Source organism: Sus scrofa, chromosome 14 (genome assembly GCF_054392235.1).
Source record: "Sus scrofa isolate SSC_HxYL_T2T_F1_AM1 chromosome 14, Sscrofa_HxYL_maternal_Yorkshire_Landrace_v2.0, whole genome shotgun sequence".
In the NCBI taxonomy this organism is placed as follows: domain Eukaryota; kingdom Metazoa; phylum Chordata; class Mammalia; order Artiodactyla; family Suidae; genus Sus; species Sus scrofa.
In genome coordinates, this window is record NC_139396.1 from 31,052,013 (window position 1) to 31,072,805 (window position 20,793).

The 20,793-nt window shown below is 43.3% G+C and overlaps 1 protein-coding gene across 4 annotated transcripts in view; it reads right to left on the reverse strand.

Moving 5' to 3' along the window:
• The window catches only part of EBF2 (EBF transcription factor 2), a 207,922-nt gene that overhangs the window by 42,076 nt on the left and 145,053 nt on the right, over nucleotides 1–20,793 (reverse strand). For all 4 annotated transcript variants that reach the window (XM_001927186.8, XM_084997726.1, XM_084997724.1 and 1 more), the window contains 3 exons: nucleotides 18,870–18,951; nucleotides 2,443–2,560; nucleotides 769–899 (listed from right to left, as the gene is read on the reverse strand). In XM_001927186.8, coding sequence (XP_001927221.3) covers nucleotides 769–899; nucleotides 2,443–2,560; nucleotides 18,870–18,951 — 331 coding nt within the window. The remainder of the gene's footprint in view (nucleotides 1–768; nucleotides 900–2,442; nucleotides 2,561–18,869; nucleotides 18,952–20,793) is intronic.

The window sequence follows — 20,793 nt, forward strand, 5'->3', positions numbered from 1 at the left end:
ACCTGTTTTTCTCTTTCATTCTGGAATTTCCTTTCAACCCAACCTGTCTATCCCTTTCCGCCCCATCAGCCCAGCCCAAGTCCCTCCCACTTCCTGTGCCCACCCAACCCGCATTCCCATAATCACTTGCTCCCCCAGTTCCTACACCGCTATGACCTCACAAATTGATTTGGCGATTTCCCTATCCAACTTAGCCCTATCTCATATCTTTCTGTGACTTATCGTGTTGTTTTTCTCATTATCTCAGTAGAAAAATTGGAAATTACAGAAAAATAGAGAAAAATGTTAACATTGCATTGACCCAGAGACAACTGTTATTAATCTTTGGCATGTTTCCAGTTCTTTTCTATGGATGTGTGTTATATAATTACATTTTTACATTCATAGACACTGTTGTGCTGATTTTTTTTTCAGTTAGCATTTTAGAGTAAGCATGTTCCCTTTTTCTGTGTCATTAGAAATTTTTCAAACATAATTTTTAATGGTGGAATGATAACGCCATCATTTATTCACCCATCCTCCTATTGTGCAGTATCTAGCCAACTTCTAATTTTTCACAATTATAAACAATACTGCAGTGAATATTTATGTTTTTAAGGGATCCGCACCTATTGTGGCACACATGTCTTTTAATCCTCAGTGCCAGCTCATAGTAGGTACTCAATAATGAACACTCATGTTGCTAATGTTCTAGGAATTACTAGTTTCCCCAGATGAAAACAATCTTTAGGGCAAAGAAAATCAGAGAAGTAAGTTGCCTTTGCCTACCTCACTCCATACAAGCATGGTCCCAAACACCACTTGGAGGCCATCAAAAAAGTTGTCCCCAATGATGATGACCATGGCTCCTCCAGTGGTCCAGCCTTCACTTGGGCTAATGGCTTTGATGCAGGGAGTAGCTAAGAAGGCAGGGGAGAAAAAGAGTAAGGTCTGTCCTTTGGTGATTGAAGTGTGGAGTCTGGGGACTGGCTGATCTCAAAAGCTCTTGGTCATCTAAGAAGTTCAAGTTGAGCTTTGCTGACTTGCCATCATTCCCTAATTGGTTGTTGGTTTTCACCAGGTCATTAAAGCCTAATGAGTTGCCCACTATGTATGAAAACACTTAGCTAATTGTGCAAAGGGTGTTTTTAAAACTCTGTTGTTTTTCTCCATATTTTTATAAGTTGATCACCCTGGAAATGTGTAAATCCCTTTTCTCTCCCCACCTCCTCTGCTCCAAGATGTTAGGATTTACAAGGTCTATTAATGTGCTAGAGCAAGAAGGAGAAAGCAAAATCTACCCTAGTTGAAGGGTTTTTTGTTTTTGTTTTTCCAACTCTAACAAGAGACAATTTCTAATCACTTTCCTAACTTTGTAGGAAGGATTTTCCCTCCTTCTTCCATATGTTCAAGGCCTCTGGACTTTACATCCCAACAGGAACCCAATATGGTTTTCAGGCCATAACTAAAGTCAATCCATCACTCCATTTCCAAAGTTGACAGGGTCAAAGGTGGAGGAGAACTTTGGCAGGACTCCAAAAACATGAGCCCCCTTTGAACAGCCAGTCAATCACATTCAATCAGTCAAAAGAAACTGGATGGGTTCCTAGTTCTGACCCTGGGATTTTCTTCTCCCCTTTCAGTGCCCACTGTGGGAGAATTAACACCACTCCAAATTCTTTACTGATTCAATCATTTTCTTTCAGTTCATTAATTCCTATTTAAAATGATACAAGACACATTTTAACGGCCAGGTTGGGATGGGGGCTGGTGGGCAGTATACAGCCAAAAACACACGAAAATGGGAGCCTCATTTACCATCCATTCTATATTACAAGAGCTTCCTACACCAGTGAGTGGGAGAGTGTGGAAAAAGGAGAACTTAGATGGGATTTACGAAGGTTTGTCAATTATCTTCCTCAATATACTTAAAACTGGTGGACAACTTGAAGTTTAACAGTTACCGGTATTTCTAATTACTTTAATGCACTTGGAAAACCACCCAGAGCAGACCACGATTTCGTCTTGTCCAAGCAAACAAAAATCAATTAGTGTCACTTTCATTCTGCACATTGTTTTGTTTTGCCCACAATCTGTTTAAGGGCACATCTGACGCTTATTCATACACGTCTGGCACGGTAATGTTCCTGTTTAACTAAGATGTCATAGGCCTACATTTGCCTGAAATGCCCGTCTAGCAAAAAAAAAAAAAAAAAAAAAAAAAAAGGACTGAATGGACGAGCCAGTGAGACACCGGGTGTCTGAACATTGGCTGGGAGATATGGGGGGGGGTTGCAACAGAGCAGACAGAAGTCAGTGTTTACAGCTTCACTTTAAAACCCACACGGTCTCGTGCACTTTCTCCACTCCTACCCAGAGACATGAATTTGAAATTCAAACAAGGAAGGTTGTGGAGAACGTCATCTGCCCGCCATGCTCAGCCTGGACAGCAGACAGCCCCACCTTCTGATGGGTCAAGCCTTCTCGCTCTCCGCCCGTGCTTCGAGTTGTTGTGAACAAACATGTTGTCGGAAACGGCCAGCACGTGTCCATCCACGTTCACTGTTGTTGACAACACGACCTGCAGGTTTCGGGGAAAAAGGGTGGGGGATATGGAATTAGTTTCACATAAAGTCGTAACAGTTGCAAAACCCTGTTTTGTCAGTCTTCCATATGGCTGATGAGAGACGGGGCAGAATTTTGGGGTGCAGCATGCTCTTGGCATCTCAACGGGATATCCTCCACTTGGAACCACAGCAGAGCTTCATGGAAAAAGAGGCCGCCCTTTGCCCATGTATTGTCACATATTTGTGTTCAAACCGTGCCCTGGTGATGAAACGGGGAAGCTGACCATTTGGCTGCTTGTTCTAGAAACCTCATCTCCATCAAAGGACTTGAACGATCATTTCCAGGTGACGTTCGGACTGTAGTCACAACAAGGAGCCAACCGTGTGCCATCAGGAAGCTAAGAGGTAAACACCAGCTAGGAGGTCATTTCTCCAAGCTCAGGAATGGGTTCTTGAACATCTGATACGTGCTGGGGTGATGCTAGGTAGGCATGGACAGCACATGCCTGAGGAGCTGTGTGTGGTGTCCCCCATACCAGAGAGTGGCGACCAAGATGTTCAGACTTTGGGTGAGAAGATAAAGTTGCTGGAATTCAGTGTTGAAAATGTGAAACATTTAGTATCTAACCAGATGAGAGGGAAGGGATGGATGTGGCTTGATGGAAAGGCCTGGACTTGGAGTCCGATAGATCTAAACTCAAATCCCTCACTTGCTACTTCCTATCTTAGAAGCCTTGACGAATTTCTTAACATTGTCTTATCTGTAAAGCAAACACAACAATGCCTATCTTGTGGGCTGAATGAGACAGAATAAGGATTAAATGAGATAATAAATGTGAAGCATTCATGGATGAATTCCCATCCCAATTGCCTCACCTCAGCCTTGCCTGGCCAGCGGATAGGACAAAGAACAGAGCATAACTCACTGAGCCCCTCACACAGTCTAAGCTCTGATGGAGCTGCCAGCAAGGGGGTTCAGGGGCTAGGTAACCCCACAAGTTACAAGACATGGTCCCTACCCTCAAAGAGCTCACTTTCAGGCTGGAGAAACCTGGTGAACAAGTAAGAGAGAATGAGATCGGATTGAGTTCTGTGTGCATGCTGCAGAGCAGAGGTGTGGGAGAAGTTCGCAGAGGTGGCGATCAGCCAAGGCTGGTGCAGTGGGGAAAGCACAGTCAAAACGCATGGACTCGAGCACAGCCCTCACCGACTTGTTGGCCCAAGAAGGCAAGTCATCCTAGATACAAGTCTATCTGTTCATTGCGGATGGCAACTTTTTCTTGAGAAAGAAACTTGTTGTATACATATGCATGTATACGTATGCAATGCCTTTTGAGGAAAGGCATTGAATAGGTACACGGTGAGGAGCTGTGTTTAAAAATGACTCTTCCTGTCTAGTCCCAAATAAAAATTCACCGATATTCTACTCGGAAGTTTTCCGCCACCCCTTCCTTCCTTATTAAATGAAGGGGTGGGGTGGGGACAAACTTGGGTTTAATATGAAAGAAGATTCGCTAGAGGGGACCTAAAATTTTTTTTCACTGAATTATTTTAAGCAAAAAAAAAAAAAAATCATGAATCCTCTTTTGTAAGTGAAATTTACATGTACTGCAATGTACAGTTCTTAGCTGAACAATTTTGACAGAGATACACGCAGGTAACCCACTGTATATATCAATCTAGAGCATTCCATCTCCCCAGGAAGTGTTCTGGTACCCCTTTTCAGTCCACCCTACCCACTACCCCTTGCCAAAGCAACAACAGTCTCCTGATTTTTTTTAACCCGAAATAGAACTTCAGATGGTATCTTTAAACAATTTATATATATATAATTCTTTAAAGAATTTATATGTGTATAAATTCTTGAACGATCATTTCCAGGTGACGTTCGGGCTGTAGTCACAACAAGGAGCTAACCGTGTGCCATCAGGAAGCTAAGAGGTGAACACCAGCTAGGAGGTCATTTCTCCAAGCTCAGGAATGGGTTCTTGAACATCTGATACGTGCTGGGGTGATGCTAGGTAGGCATGGACAGCACATGCCTGAGGAGCTGTGTGTGGTGTCCCCCATACCAGAGGGTATAATACATAAGGGTTTGGGAGAACCCCTAAGATCATGAGTCCACAAAGTATTTCACCCAACCTGCTGCTGTGGGCATGACAGTGGCATACAGGAACTTTTACAGGGACATAAGTGGGCTGCAGTTATCAACCCAAAAGCATTCACTGAGCTCCTGCTGTGAACCAGGTATGGCCATGTCAGCCCTTGGAGATTCAAAGACCATAAAATAACGTGTTCCTCATCAGCTAGCATCTCTCCCACACTTCAGCTCCTCACTTGTGACTATGCTATCAGTTTGGTGTCCCTTCCTCACTGTGACATCAGAATGAACTTAAAGGAACCTCTGCTGTCACTCAGAAAATTATTGTCGGTGCAATTGCTCACAATTCAGTGATGCAGCCTGTCTAGCGCTGAGTCTGTTTTCAATGGTGTCCATGTCAACATGTGAAGAGTCTGGAGGAAGGCCCTCCACAAAGCTCCTATCATGCGGTGGCCACCCTAAGACAGAGACCTCCATCAGTCACTCCCTGCACGAGGCACAGCTCTCATCAGGGCCCTCCCTGCAAAGCAAAGGACGGCACTGTCCTCAGAGGGAGGGAGGGAAGAGCTGAGCCTCCTGGTCTCCAGGGTGAAGATGGACATGAAGAGCGAAGGCATTCACCTCCGTTTATGCTAACTCTCTGAAAATAACAGGAGAAGGTGGAGTAAAAGGAGGAATCAGATCACTTTCATCAATCGTCTGCACGAATGGATTTTCAACCACCTAATGGTCATCCTGGGAAAAACCCCAAAAGGAGAGCGTACAACAGGCTCTAATTGCTCACCAGCCGTCGTCGGCACAGGGAGGGGAAGCCTGGCCTGTCTGAGGATTCTGTGGACGTGCGGAGATCCTCTCCGAGACCACTTGAATTCATTCCACAAGCTTCTTGTTAAACTAACTGTACTTTAGGGCTCCTCATGCATTCCTGCCGCAAAATCTGGGGCTTCCTCCAGCCAGCTGATTTCATCATTGTCCGTTTGGGTGGAGTGAGACTCGGTTCCAAAGAGAACATTTCCCGAATGACATACCCTGATGGTTCAGATGCACTTCATTATTTTCTATTAACAATGGAAATAAATTTTAATCTCTTGCTGGCTAGCGCTGGCCTCTCATGACAGCAAGGGAATTAACCTGAATTATTTCAGTGTCTGCAAAATTTATTACAAGATTTTAAATTATGTCCAAATGTATGTGCGTGTGCCTGTATATATATATATATAGATACGAGGCAAGTTCCCGTTTTTAATATTCCAAATATCTTAGACTGTGAGGTATCAAGAAGAGCCTGCCAATTTCACAGAATTTGCAAAATTTTGTAAAGGATTTGATTCACAAACTCCACCACATGTGCAGTTGTTGCACAAGAGTGTGTGTGTAAGGAATGGTGGTTGTTACACACGAAGACACACACAAATATTGACTTTTCCATACATCCGCTCTACTGGAAGAATGAACTACGATACGGAGGTGAAGATACATTTGGTACATTGAAAGCTTCGAATTTAACTTCCTTCACTATTTTCTGATGAATGATGACAACGCTGATATTATTCTTCTATTCAGAGAAGTTAAAGTTTCTGAATGTTTGAAGACTAAAGGAAGGAGACTCTGCATTCCAACATCGTCTCCCTCCCAGGCCTTCCCCTTCCACAAGCCAACTTCTTTCCCCTAGTGAGTATTTCCTGGGTCACGAAGGCTGACCTTTTCCATCTGGAATCAATCAGTCAACCCCTGACAACTTCCTGAAACACCTCACTCCATTTCCTGTTCTCTCCCCCTTCTCTCTTTCCCCCTGGTTTGCTTCACTCTTCAAAACTGCAGGCCACAGCAGCTTAATGTTAGAGGGTCAGACACAGTTAGACTCCAAAACACTACACAAGGACACCTTTGACCTTCAAAAATCTTTACATCTTAGCTAAACAAATCAAGGTCAACATTTCTTACCATTACCTTGTTAACTATTTGTAGGCATCTTTGCCAACGGTGGGTCACAGAACCATCCATCTCACTTGTTCTCCTAAGATCATAAACTGGTCTGTTTTAGAAGGGGCAAATTTAGTATTGACAAAAGGTGCCATTCGGAGGTACCTGAAACTGAAAATCTCGAGTATTATCACAAACATACGGAGAGGGTTCCACACAAAAGAACTTCTGTGCCTCATCAGTGTCTCCTATCACCGAAACCTGATACCTAGTCTTTTCTAAAGCTGTCAGACTCTCTTGGCACTGCCATTCTGCTGGCACAGCCCGAAAAGATGCCAATTAGGAATACAGATGTCCATAATTTGTGTGGGATGGACCCCCGGCTTTTGCTGCTGACACTGGTGACAGCTTTCATTTACTTCTCACAGTTCGTGTATCTGTATTTCAGCTCAAAGCTCCAATAGGAAAGGCTGCAGATGGGAAAACTAAGCCATGGTGGATTATAGCGCTCCTCAACTGGTAGGCTTCAGTTCAACACAAAGGCAACAACTGATGATATTCATGCAAAATCATTTGTGATGCGGTAGCTTTAAGTCAAGGGCCAGGAAAGAGGAGTAGGAATCAACTGAAATTGCTTGCATTTTTTTAAGTGAAAGTGGTTTTTCACTTTTTGCTATTCCTCATTTTGCTTAGTGCAATCTCTACTTCTTGGTGAGGCCAGATTCATAAACAGACCAACTGGAGCATGACAGTGTAGGTTCCAATTTTTTTTTTTTTTTTTTTTTTAATGGCTGCACCCACGGCATGTGGACGTTCCCGGGCCAAGGATCAAATCCTTGCCACAACTGCGACCTATGCCACAGTGGTGGTTATGCTGGATCCTCAACCCACTGTGCCAGGCTGGGGATTGAACCCGCACCACCTCAGAGACAACACCGGACCCTTAACACGCTGAACCACAGCGGGAACTCCTGTAGCTTCCATTTTGAACCATCCAGCTAACCAGCAGTTTCAGCTGATGGTAGAGAAGTAGAAAAATGAGTAAAAAGTTTGTATCTTCCCTTGAAAACGACAAGAAGGTTTTAAGAATACACTCCACGATGGTGTTAGCAATCTGCTCAAAGTACTCAAGAAAATGGATTGGCTTTCTCAAATTATGTTTTTCTTCTCATTACCCAAAAGCACTCCCATGACCCCCACTCTAATAATTTATACAAAGCAGGAGCTGAGTTGTAAAGAGCTCTTTCCTGCCTGTAAAAGGCCACGGTGGGAGTTACCCTTTAGGTGGACACATCCGCTAATCGGCCCGTACAACTAATTTTCCAATAGAGGAGCTGTTTCTTTGGTATAAGAAGGACAGCATAGGGCAGGACTCTTACTACATTGATTTATTCCCATCCTTGGGTTATTTTCACGCCTCACTCTGAAATGTTTTTAGCTTTTTGGAACTTCACGTTCAGAAAGGAAAAAAAAAAAAAAATCTATCCTCAAAGCCCTAACTGTATGATTTAGTTGAGTCAAAGGAATGACCAGCTTGGATCTGACTGCCAGCCAAACTTTCTCAGCTCATATCCAGGTGTTCCTACAAAGACCCTAAGCTTGCAGAGGAGGGTAAAAGAAAAAGGGAAGTCAAACTGAAAAATGTGTGGAATGACTAAATGATCTGTTCTTTCAAACAGACGAGAATCCCAGTGTTTGAAAGTCGCTGGAGAATAATCACATTGGTTGGAAACCTCTGTCTATAGATCAGAATTCTTGCTTTGAAAACACACCCAATTCTACGATTCGTCAGAGCCATTTCCCCTCCATTTCAATGAGGGTCATGCACCTTCTAGCCGAATGTGGGGCCTTGGGTAGTTTATTCTCAGAAAAGCTACAATCTGTAGCATTTACAACCCACTCAACGTGGAAGACTCTGATACCTACATACAAACATGTGTCCACTACGCTAAATAAAATGGCCTCGAAAATTCCTGTTATTTTGCCAAGTATGGAAAAAAAAAAAATTCTTTATGACATTTTACATCTGGAAATGGAATTAAATTCACGATGTGCTTTCCCCTTATAACTGTTCAGTTGCTATATATGTTATTTCAGCTTTCCCAAAGCGTAACTATTATGTGGGATTTTATTTTCCACCTGTGGAAGGGGAAAAGAGACATAGAGACCATTAAAGGGACAGAGAAAAGCAAGACAGACTTCTGGTTGTGGTGAGCAATCGGGCTTGGAGTCCGGATCGTGGGAAGAAACACCCCACTGAGGTTTTCCTACACTGCCGAATTCTCACACTCGACAAGGGGAATCTGATGAAACAATTTTGTCTAAGCCTCCATAATTCAACCCAGGCTGAGAACAAACAAATTGGCTACTGCAAATTGTTTCTCCCTACCTCTTTATTCTTGGCACACGTCATATTTTCAAGCCAGATTTAAAGCCCAGATTCTGCTTTGTTACTGGACTCCAGAGTCTCCAAAATTACCTTTAAACACCTACCTACCCCAGAAGTATGGGTTTTGTCATCTTTTTTTTTTTTTAAAGGAATTCCCAGAATTCTTAGCAATCGCTGTTGTTTCATATTCCCTGAGGCTACATTTTGTGTTCAGTTGAGTATCAAGTACCAAACCAGGGAACACCAAGTTGATTGCTGTTGAGACAGATGTGGGGCGTTCTGGAGTTGCTCACAGGAAGGGAGGGGGGTCATGGCATTAGTGGACATACGTCGCAAGAAGATACTCTCTTAGGTCACCAGATAGCGCTGCGTTTCAATGAGTCAGAGGGATTTTGTGACCTTCCCAGGCACCGTGCCACATTCAGTGGAGCGCAAAGAAAACACCGGGACTACCTCAAGGTGTTTACCATGCAGTTGATGAAGCCAAATAAACACTCCACACACTCAGAACATATTACTATATGGTAACACATCATTGGGGACTGAATTCTGTGGCTATTGTATCCTCTACAAGTCCAAAGGTAAGAAGAGAAACCGGAACTGAAGGCAGTGACAAAACATTTTCTTCAAGGACATGAGATTGGAGCTGGGGCTTGAAGAGTTGACAGACTTTTGTTATACAACTCAAGGTAACTGAAATGATTATTCCCCAGCAGTAACTTAAAAAAAAAAAAAAAAAATCTGTAGTTCCTGTTGTGGCTCAGTGGAAATGAATCTGACTAGCATCTATGAGGGTGCAGGTTCGATCCCTGACCTTGCTCAGTGGGTTAAGGATCTGGCGTTGCTGTGGCTGTGGTGTAGGCCAGCAGCTACAGCTCCAATTAGACCCCTAGCCTGGGAACGTCCACATGCCATGGGTGTGGCCGTAAAAAGACAAAAAGACCAAAAAAAAAAAAATCTAATTGGCAAAGAGCATTTCTGCTGGCATGTTTTGGCAAATCTGGCTTAGAATGGATACCTTTTAGAGCTTTTTTTTTTAAGTTGAATATGTACAAAAATCAAGTGGCAATTTTATTTTTTTTAAACTGGCCTTTGAAGTCATCAGGAAGCGCAAAGGTCATTAGCCTGCTTTACAGCCTGCTTGTATTTCCCTTCATCTCAAAGGGAAGATACTTCCACCCAACCTCATTTGATTCCCTTGAGTGCACTGCTTTTCCCACCTGAAACGTATGCCAAGTGGGACGGTTATGGTCAAGGGCAGGATTTTACTAGCAAACATTTTGAGGGCCACGGGGGAGCCTTAACATAGCCGATGCAGTTCTGATTTGGCTGGGCCATTCTCTTTCACCAAAGGACCTCTTTCCCAGGGACCTCGAGATTCACCTGTCCTTCATCAAAATCCAGGAGCATGTCGGCCCCATCAGCAGCTTGAGAATCTATGTACTTTCATTGCAAAACTAAGAAAGTTTTGCTTTCCAGGAAGTTCTGCATCTGATTGTCCTGGAATGTGTTCAAGGGTAGGTTTGAGTGCCCAAATCTGAGTCTCTTAAAATGTTGGAGCATTTGGGTTTGGTTTCCATCTAACTGAAATCTGACATAGCCTTTCCCAAAAGGTATATAGGCAACCACCTGCTTTTCTTTCTCTCCCTTTTCTCCCCCAAATAATTCAGAACACATTTCTTATGTGAGCTCGTCGAAATTCTTCACTCTAATTCTTGTCTCCATTTGAGATACCAAAAGCGGGGGAGGGGGGTGGTGGACAGAAGGGTATACTGTCAAACAGACAAAAACTTGACAGACCCCACAGCAAGCCTTCCCTGGGCTTAAAGCATTAGACTGAGCCAAAGATCCTTGGACCCTCAGAGGTTTTGTTCTGACTCCAAATAGATAATTATTATTTCTTAACCTGGGCTCCCTAGTTTGTTTTACCGCCAGATAATGGACTCACCTGTTGATCAGAGAGGCCATAAGTCAAGTGCTTTTCATTATGCGCTTTAAAAGTGATGCTCAGTAGCCCAGCAACCTTCACATAGTGGGTGAGATCACAGAGCAGCTGGAGTGGGTCTTGAACTGAGCGATCTGAACTGAAGGAACCTGCAGGCAGCTGGAGCTGTATTAAATTTTTACCATTTGGAGTTAATTTAAACTCTCGTTTCCCCCTTCCTCGGGTGTGAGAGAAATATTCAACATTTTTTATTTCAGGAAAATAGATGGTGGTGCCATTAAAACGTTTTATATCAGAGCTGGGGTTTACGAAATCATAAGGGTGTGCTGGATGGCGCTTGGCCCTGTTCCAAGACATGAGCAGCTCTGCCCTCTGCTCTCCCATCATTTAGTCAACTCGACGAATGGCTACCGCCCAGCTGTGAGGACAAGGGGTCTCCGCCACCCCATGAACTTCCCCATTGTTGCTGCACGGCGGCGGCCTCGACCGTGCAGCAGGAACAGGCTCGAGGGCTCGCACATTATCCAGCTCCCCCGAAGATGTCCGTCAGTCCTCAGCCACCTCACTTCCTCTCTCCATTCCGATGGAGGAGCTCGTGGTGTCCTCTGCTCCCTTCTTCTCCTCAACTGTGCATTTCTACTGTCTTTCTCAGAGCTCTGCCAGCCCTGCTAGATATGTCCTCGCAAAGCACCCAACTCTCTCCGGCCCCTCTCGCAGTCCCCTCCTGGGGTTGGACGCAGATCCCCTGAGCCAAACAGGGATCAGCTCGGCACTGACGTCTTTCCCAACCTGGCCCTGGAAACGACTTTTCCTTCACCGGAAATGTATGTGCCCCACCATCTCCTGACCGCTTATCTTTCGAAGCAAAGGATGGCAAGAGCTGTTTCTGTATCTCTGTCCCCTCCCTCGCATAGCTCTCTAGCAAAACGATGACGTTGGCGGACCTACTCTAAAGAGGGGATAATTGAGGGGGTGAACGCGAGACACCCAAGAGTCCCCCCTCAGAAAAGTTCAGCCCATGGCAGTGAGGATTCTTATTCCGATAACAAGAACGCTCTAAGCTGGAATGAAGGAATTCATTTTAAATGATTCTAGGGTTGGCACCTGCTCCCAATTCCAGAATGAGTAATATGTACATGTTGGTGCTGCCCCTATGATGGGAACTACCCTAGTTCCCGGGAGCGGTCAAGTCTGTTTAAAATAGAGTCCTTTTGAGGCTGGGTGGGGGGCGGGGGGAACTGGTATGTAAGCTTCCCAGTCTCAGGTAAGTGATCTGCTGACATTAGTGTCCTTTTAGAGCTAATGCTGTGGAAAACTCTGAACGCTCTTGGGACGAGCATCCCCACTTACTCTTATTACAGTGGCAGGTATCATCTGGCTCCCATACTGTCCGTACTCGACTACACTGCTGAGTTCCAGCAGGCAGTACAAGGACAGCTGGCACAGGGGCCACTGTGCTTCCAGGCAGCTCACTTGAAGACCACAGAGAACCAGAGCTAAACTATGTAAATCACTCACTTATCTTATTTTCCTTTTCTCCCCACGAGGGCACCAGTCCCTCAGGGTGAGGAATTTTAGCTGTTTTGCATGCAGATATATCTCCAGCACCTAGGATAGTGCGTGGCATGCAGAATTTCCGCAGTAATATTGGTTGGGTGAATGAATAAATGAAACACAGAGGGCATCTGTGTTTTCACTCTGACTTGGAGGAGACCCAGCCAACCTCTCTAGGAGAGTGAATTGGCAACAAGAGCCCTGGCTGTTGTCAGCTGCTACTGTGTTTTAGGATTTGAATGTGGGAAATGACAACGTGCCTGACTCTTCCAAGAAAATGGCTCGATCTTCTTCTGGGTTTTCCCAACTGCCTGCTCCCTGCCCGCAAGGCAGAGAAGTCAAGACTTTTCTTTTCCTTCACTGAACTGTTAATCTGGGTATTTCACCTAACTATTCCATTTCAAGGAGGGCAGAAGTGATGGTCCGGCTTCTTGGTTCATGGGTTTAAATACATTGAGGGGTCCTTCTCTCTCTCCTTTTTTATTTTTTATTTTTTTGCCATTTCTTGGGCCACTCCTGCGGCATATGGAGGTTCCCAGGCTAGGGGTCGAATTGAAGCTGTAGCCACCGGCCTACACCACAGCCACAGCCACGCGGGATCCAAGCCACGTCTGCAACCTACTCCACAGCTCACGCCAACACTGGATCCTTAACCCACTGAACAAGGCCAGGGAGCGAACCCACAACCTCATGGTTCCTAGGCGGATTCATTAACCACTGCGCCATGACGGGAACTCCAAGGAGTCCTTCTCTTTTTTCCTCCCGCCCTTCCTTCCTTTTTTTTTTTTTCTCTCTTAAAAACTTATTTAATAACAATTTTTTTTGAGCTCCATGGCATATCACTGGGGAGACGTACAGAAATAAATAAAACACACTGATTACCCTCAAGCAGCACAGAGCCTACTAGACAAATAATAACTGCAAGATATTGTGATCCGTGGCATCACAGAAGCTTATAGAGAACTACGTTGGCACAGAGGAAGGAGCCAATAGGTCTGTCAGGAAAAGTCAGAAAGTTCCTCACTAGAAGGCTAGGCAGAGATGGATTAGAAGTTTGGGATTAGCAGATGCAAACTATTATATATAGAGTAGATAACAAAGTCCTGCTGTATAGCACAGGGAACTATATTCAACATCTTGTGATAAACCATAATGGAAAAGAATATGTGTGTATATATATATATATACATATATATATACACACACACATATATAAAACTAAATCACTTTGCTGTATAGCAGAAACACAACATTATAAGTCAACTGTACTTCAGTACAATAACAATTTTTTTAAAGTGCCTCCCTGAAGAGGGGACCCTCAGGTATGGTCTTGAAGCATGATCAGAAGTCACAGATTGGGGAGAGGTGAAGGGTTCTCAGGCAGAGGTGCAACCACGTGTGACGGTTCCAAGTAATATTCCATGTAGTACAAGTCAGTGAGGTGTGCCTGGTGGGCAGGGCGGGAACATAAGGAAACATCAGGAGGTGCGCATGGCAGAAGCACTGCCTGATAGGAAAGAAGATGCTTCTCCAGCCATGCCTTTTTATTTTATTTTATTTCATTTTATTATTGATCTTTTTTTTTATGGCTGCACCTGTGGCATATGAAAGTTCCCAGGCTAGGGGTCGAATCGGAGCAGCAGCCATCAGCCTACACCACAGCCACAGCAATGCAGGATTCAAGCCACATCTGCACCCTACACTGAAATTCATGGCAACGCCCGTTCCTTAACCCACTGATGGTGGGCCAGGGATCGAACCCACATCCTCATAGGTACTAGTTGAGTTCTTAACCCGCTGAGCCACAGTCGGAACTCTAAGCCATGCCTTTTTAAATCTGAGCTTTTGTCCATGGACAGTAGATCTTTATAACATTCTTAAAGCAGAGGAGTGATGTGTTTTAAAAGATCCCTTTGGCAGCTGTGCTGAGGATGGAGTAGACAAGGAAAGACGAGAGGCAAAGGCCTGCTGCAGTTTTTCAGGGGAGAGAGGTGGCTTTTGCAGACGCTCAGGAGGAGGAAGTGATGCTTCAACAATAAACGAGGAGGGAGCAGATCTGGGAGTGAGGATTCAGTTCTGTTATGAGCGTGTGTCATTAGTCATCCAAGGGATGACGCCCAGGAGGGGGCAGAGCTGCGTGTCTGCAGCTCCAGAGGAGGACGAAGTCTGAGAATATGGATCCAGGAGACATCCGGGGACAGATGGCATTTAAACCCAAGAGAGTGGGAAGATCGCCAGGAAGAGCCCTAATTGGACAGGTCCCCATCGTAAGGGTTAAATTATATGGAGGATGCCCATTGGGTGTTAGATGAGTTTCATTTCTTTACATCAGGGATCCATGGAATTCTGGAGATGTTTCAAGAGGTCTCGGAACCCCTGAATTTTAAGCAAAACTTTGTTGAAGTGTAGCTTTTTTTTTTTTTTTTAATAACATTTTTTCTTTGGCTGTGCCCATGGCATGTGGAAGTTCCCGGGCCAGGGATCAAATGAGCACCACAGTAGCAGCCTGAGCCACTGCAGTAACTGCTGGATCCTTAACTTGCTGCACCACAAGGGAACTCCAAAAGGTATCTTTTTATTGGAAGAAAAGATGAGCTTATACCAAATTCTCAACGGCATCTGAGCCAAAAAAAGAGTTGAAACTGTATTTCAATAAATGTTTTATATGTCCATGATACTTAGGATTTGAACTGAATGAAAGAGAGGTCTAGCTCAGTTTGGAAACTAAGTTTGATATGATGGTTTTGTTCTCATTTGAGTTTTTTGGAGAAAGAACCTAGGTTCCACCAGTGTTTGCAGGGATGGTGGAAAGAGGAGGGATGAGCGAGGAGAGAGAATTCGGTTGGATTCATGATTTGGTTAGGAATATTTTGTATTTCTATTCTGCTCAGATCAAACACACACACACACAATACCTCAGATTAAATCCATGTTCAATCATATAGCAAAAGTAGAGAAGAGAAATAATGGTCTATACGGTTTAAAATTATTATCTTGGTCATTCTGAATGACACATATATTCCAGGAGTTCCTAAGCTCCCAGTTCTTCAGATCAGCCTCCCATTACCATGACTATTTACTATCTCTGGTTTTGTTTCATGTTTTGAACTTCATCCAAGTTTCTCACTTGATCATTAGAGCATATAGTCAAGCCTTTCTCTCTGTAAAAGATGTTTCATGGAAGGCTATACTCTTAATAGAATCTGAGTATAGTATAAAAATTACCAAGCATTTTGTGAATCAAAGGACACTGTCAAGAAAATGAAAAGCCAATGACAGAATGAGAAAAAAATATTTGCAGACCACTTATCTGATAAGGACCTAGTATTCTAAACATATAAAGAACTCTCACAACCCAACAATAAAAAAGAAACCCAATTTAAAAATGGGCAAAGGATTTGAATGAACAGTTCTTCAAAGAAGATATCAAGTGGCCAAAAGGTACATGAAAAGATGTTCGACATAGTTAATCATTAGAGAAAGATAAATGAAAAGTATGAGATACCACTTTACATTTACAGATGGCTAGATTTTTTTAATAGAAAGTAATGAGTGGTGGCAAAGATATGGAGAAATTGAAACTTTTACGTATTGCTGATGGGAACGTAAAATGGTGCAGCCACTGAGGAAAACAATTTAGTAGTTCCTCAAAAAGTTAAAGATGGGGTTACCATATGACCGAGAAATTCTACTCTCAGGTATATACTCAAGAGAATTAAAAACATATTCACAAGATAACATGTGTACAGTATTTGTAACAGCATTATTTATAAAAGCCAAAAAGTAGAAACAACCCAGGTGCCCATCAACTGATACACAGATAAACAAAATGTGGTGTGGTTTTTATAATGGAATATTACTCAGCCATAAAAAGGAATGAAATACTGTTACATGCTATATCACAGATAGACCTTGAAAACATGCTAAGTGAAAGAAACCAGACACAAAAGAGAACATATTTTATGATTCCATTTATAGGAGATGTCCAGAATAGACAAATCAGTGGAGAGAGAAAGTAGATTAGTAGTTGTCAGTGGGTGGAGAGAAAAAGGAATTAGGAAGTGTGGGGTTTCTTTTGGGGATGATGGAAATATTCTGAAATTATATGGTGGTGCAGTTGCACAACAATCTGAGTATACAAAAGCCACTGGACTGCACACTTTAAAATGGTTAAAATGGTGACTATATGTTATATGGACTTTATCTCAATAAAAAATGCAAAAAAAAATTTTTTCCAATTGACTTTAGCTCTACCCCAAGACCATCATAGAATCCACACACTTAAAAAAGAAATCTTTTCCCTTGTCTTTTCGAAGGTCAGATACATTTGCATAGGATAAGAATTCCTCATCATTTCGAGATCAACAATATTTTTTCTAATCCTGTTACAAATTCAGGCACATTAAAAGCTTCACTTAGTAAATAAAAGGAAATAGAGGACATATTAGGTGCATTTACTTAGTGAGTACATTTCTAAAATTTGGGATAAATAAAATGACAAGGTATCCTGTTAAAAGGTTCTTAGAAAGATCTTCTCAAATTTAAAACTCTTTGGAAGGGATGATAGAGAATTAGGGTGGATATGAATCTAAGCTGCCAGCTTCTTTCCCTGCCTCTGTTTCTTTCAGATGAGAAAGCTAAGCTTTGGGCACCTGGGCACTTTGGAATTCTTTTGAACATCAGTCTTTTCTGGACTGAAATGATTTACATTTCCATTTGGAATGCTGAGTACCATAAACATCCACTATGCACAACATCCCTGCTTGGCCCCCAAGAAAACCATTTTATTTCCATTTGTCTTCGTATCATACAGCAGGGGAAGGGTCTGCAGAATGGAGAGGCGGGTACCTTTTTTACCTTTTTTAGGAGAGGTTGGTATTAGTGCTAAACGGCAATAACAAAAGAGTTTGCGCTTGGTAAATGCAAAGCTTACATTTAGAATGGATGAGCAGTGAGGTCCTACTATACAGCACAGGGAACTATATCCAGTCTCTGGGGCAGACCATGATGGAAGCTTATGTAAGAAAAGGAATATATATATGACTGGGTCACTCCGCGGTACAGCAGGAATGGACACAATGCTGTAAATCAAGTATACTTTAATTTTTTTTTAATGGTTAAAAAAAAAAAAAAAGTGCTGGTCACAGCCAGATTGCTACCCATGATGCAGTGAAAAAAAAATTACAAGAATTTTTGTTTTTCAGGGTCATGCTTACTGCCCTGCGTGTGCCCATCTCCCCTATTAACCCCTTCATCGCTCCGTAACTAAACCACAGAAGCTCTTTGAGTGACAAAAAGGAGCAGAAACAGAATCTGTGGGGTCCAGTGTGAAATGAATACGTGCGGCCCCTTGTTGAGAAATTTCGGAAAGAATTTCCCAAAAGGCAACAGCAGAGCATAAACCTAGCAGCTGCACATGCTGCAAACCCAGGGTCTGGTGGAAAGAGTTTGATCAGACACATCCTCCTGGCTCCCGGCTCCACCACCTCCTTCCTGTGATGAGAGGCCAGTTACTCAAGCTGCCAGAACCTCGCTTTCCCCACCTGAAATAGGAAGCTAATCATCCCCATCTCTCACCGTGCTGCCAGGATTTTTAAAATTTTTTTAATTTTTAAGTCTCAAGCTTGAATACAATTATTTAACAGGATTTTCACCTTTCTGTGGGGAAAAGAGCGGGGGGTCTTTCGAGCGGGTGTGAATGGCAGGAAAGCCACTTGGTGGATTAAGTGAGGGTCCTTCAAAGATGAAGGAAAGGAGCCAAGAGGGGCTTCCCTCCCTCGCATCTCCAACCTGACCCCCTTTGCCTCGCTGTGTGTTTTTATTAGCTGGTATCCCCAGTATATCCGTGGCAAGGGTGATGAAACCGGTGGCAGATTTAACGGCCAGGCAGCTGGGTCACTGTTCCCGTGGGCCTTGTTGTCGTGCTGCGATCTTAAAGTGACCACGGCTGCTTGGGCACCGGCTCCCCCAAAGATGCCGGGAGAGACCACTGAATAGTTAATCGGTGGCAAAGGAAGGGAAGAGGCTGTTGCTTGCAGAAAGCACAGAGAAGCTGCTTTGAAAAATCCCAAGGTGGCTGAATATCAAGAACACGGTTCCTGCTGTGGGCAGCTGTGTGTGCGAAGGGCAGCCTGAGGGCTTAAAATCAAATCTCCAGCATGAGCTGGTGCCCCTCCCCTGGGGTTCTGGCAATGGAGGCAGAAGGCCTGAACATTACAAAATGAAGAAGCCCTCGGTACTACCTGAAGAGGGTGGTCATTTAGAGTTACCTTTTTCTATTGTTAGCAGCATCTGTGAAAACTGTTTTCTAAGGAAAAGAAACAACAAAACAACAACAACAACAACAAAGAGGGCTAAGGAGAGAGAAAACAGAATGACTTATTTACCAGGAAAGAACTGCAGGCCCCTTACCTGAAACCTTCTCATGTCCCTGGGGTTTCCTGCTGTTTTCAAACAATTCTGATTGCACTTGAGGAAAAATTTTAGAAAGAATCTGTGAAGAGAAAGCAAAGCGTTACCCTTTTAAGTAAACATGTTTTAAGAGCGAATATATCTGCATTATATTAGATGTGATTTGAAAGTGATTGGATTTCAGGCCTGGGGAATTTCAGCCAGCCCTGCCTGTGAAGGAACAGGGCTGACCCTCTGCAATTTGCAAATTTGGATGTTTTCGGTCCCCAGTCGGCTCCATCACTGCTGAGGGTTGCAAGGTGGTTCATAAGCTGGGTTCTGGTTTGCACACACGCCCCTCCTCCCCATCGCCCACCAAGTGGCTGGGGAACGCTCTCTCCAAGAAAAAAAAAAAAAGCTTCACAAGCAGCAGTGGCTCCCAGAGGGTTTAAAATGGCATGACTTAGCCCAGAATCCCAGGGTTCCTCACGTAGGTGACTTTCTGCACGCACACACACCTCTCACACATACACCCTCACACACAAAGGGGGCCTGATATTTTCAACCGATGGCTATAAAATCAGAAAATAATATGTTACTACCCAAACACAGTCTGTGCACGTAAAGGCTAGGGTTGTTAGGCTTGATAACAAGTGTGAATGTCCTTTCAGACCTTCGATAGATTATCCAGAAAAATACAAAGGCACAGAATAATGGTCTGAGGTTATTCTTCGCAAAACGTATGTTCAAGCCAGTATTTTCCTGGATAACCTCTCTGCACACTTTTATAATCAGGCTTCTCTGATCAGATTGAGTACAGAAGCCAAGAGAAAGGGCAGAGTGATCTTTTCAGCCATTTCCCTATTTAAAGCTTGGAATTTTGTTTCAAAATACAATAAGTTTTTCATTTATTTCACTTGCAGAGTCCTTTTCCTTAAAAAAAAAAAAAAAAAAAAAAATCCAGCTTTTGCAGTGTTAAAGTCCCAGGTGAGCTAGGCCTCTTTCCCTTTCTGTTACTATGACAACGAAATTTTACCGCAGTCCCAAAGTCCCTTCAGAACTCTCACATCCATGCCTTGAATTAGAACTTTAAAGGAAAAGATATACATTTTTCCCTGGATTTACCAACAAAAATAAGTAGAAATCAACACTGCTTCCAAAAATTCTATTTTAAAGCAACGGTTGTCGAGATGCTCTTGTGGTGACCTTCTGTTTATTTCTTTTTTTTTTTTTTTCTTTTTTAACAATCACACAAAAGAATTAGAGAGCGCTCCAATTCATTGTATTTAGCCCTTAAAAAAAAAGAAAAGAAAACCTGATAAAAAGATAAACATAGATGGTGAAGGAGGAGAAAAGGGGAATTCTCCTCTTCAGAGAATTTTCTCTAGATTTGCTAAAAAGATTTGGCCAAGGGTTCACTTGACCCCCTGTTTGAATCCAAGGTTGGGTGTGAAAATTTGGAAAGAAGAGCAAAATATTTTTTCCATTATATTCTAACATCTGCTTTTCACGTCTCTCTCTGCATCTTTCCTGGGGTGGGAGGTTAGGTATGGCTTCCTGAGCCATGAAACGGGTCTGGGGTCTTTATCCCGGGTACTAGGCAGAGAATGACGAGGCAGAGAAAAACGCTCCTTGCTGCTTTATGCTGAGTTCACATTCCCAACCTGCCTCCTCTAGAAAGTGCAGTAGGGCGTCTGTTAGAAAGAAGAGCTGCTTGTATTTAGATTGGTCAGAATGCAAACATTTTATTTTTTAAAGGGGAAACATTTTTTTTCCCCACTCCTGCATTCCTAGCAGGATCCCCAGTAGCCACGTAAAATGCCTGGAGATGCTCTTACAAAAGACTTCAGACTTGCCTTTTTCTCACTTGAGTCTCTAGCCAAACAATAGCCCCTGCCCTCACCCCCACATCTGTCCTCCACCGCGTGCCCCAGTCCCCCAGTGA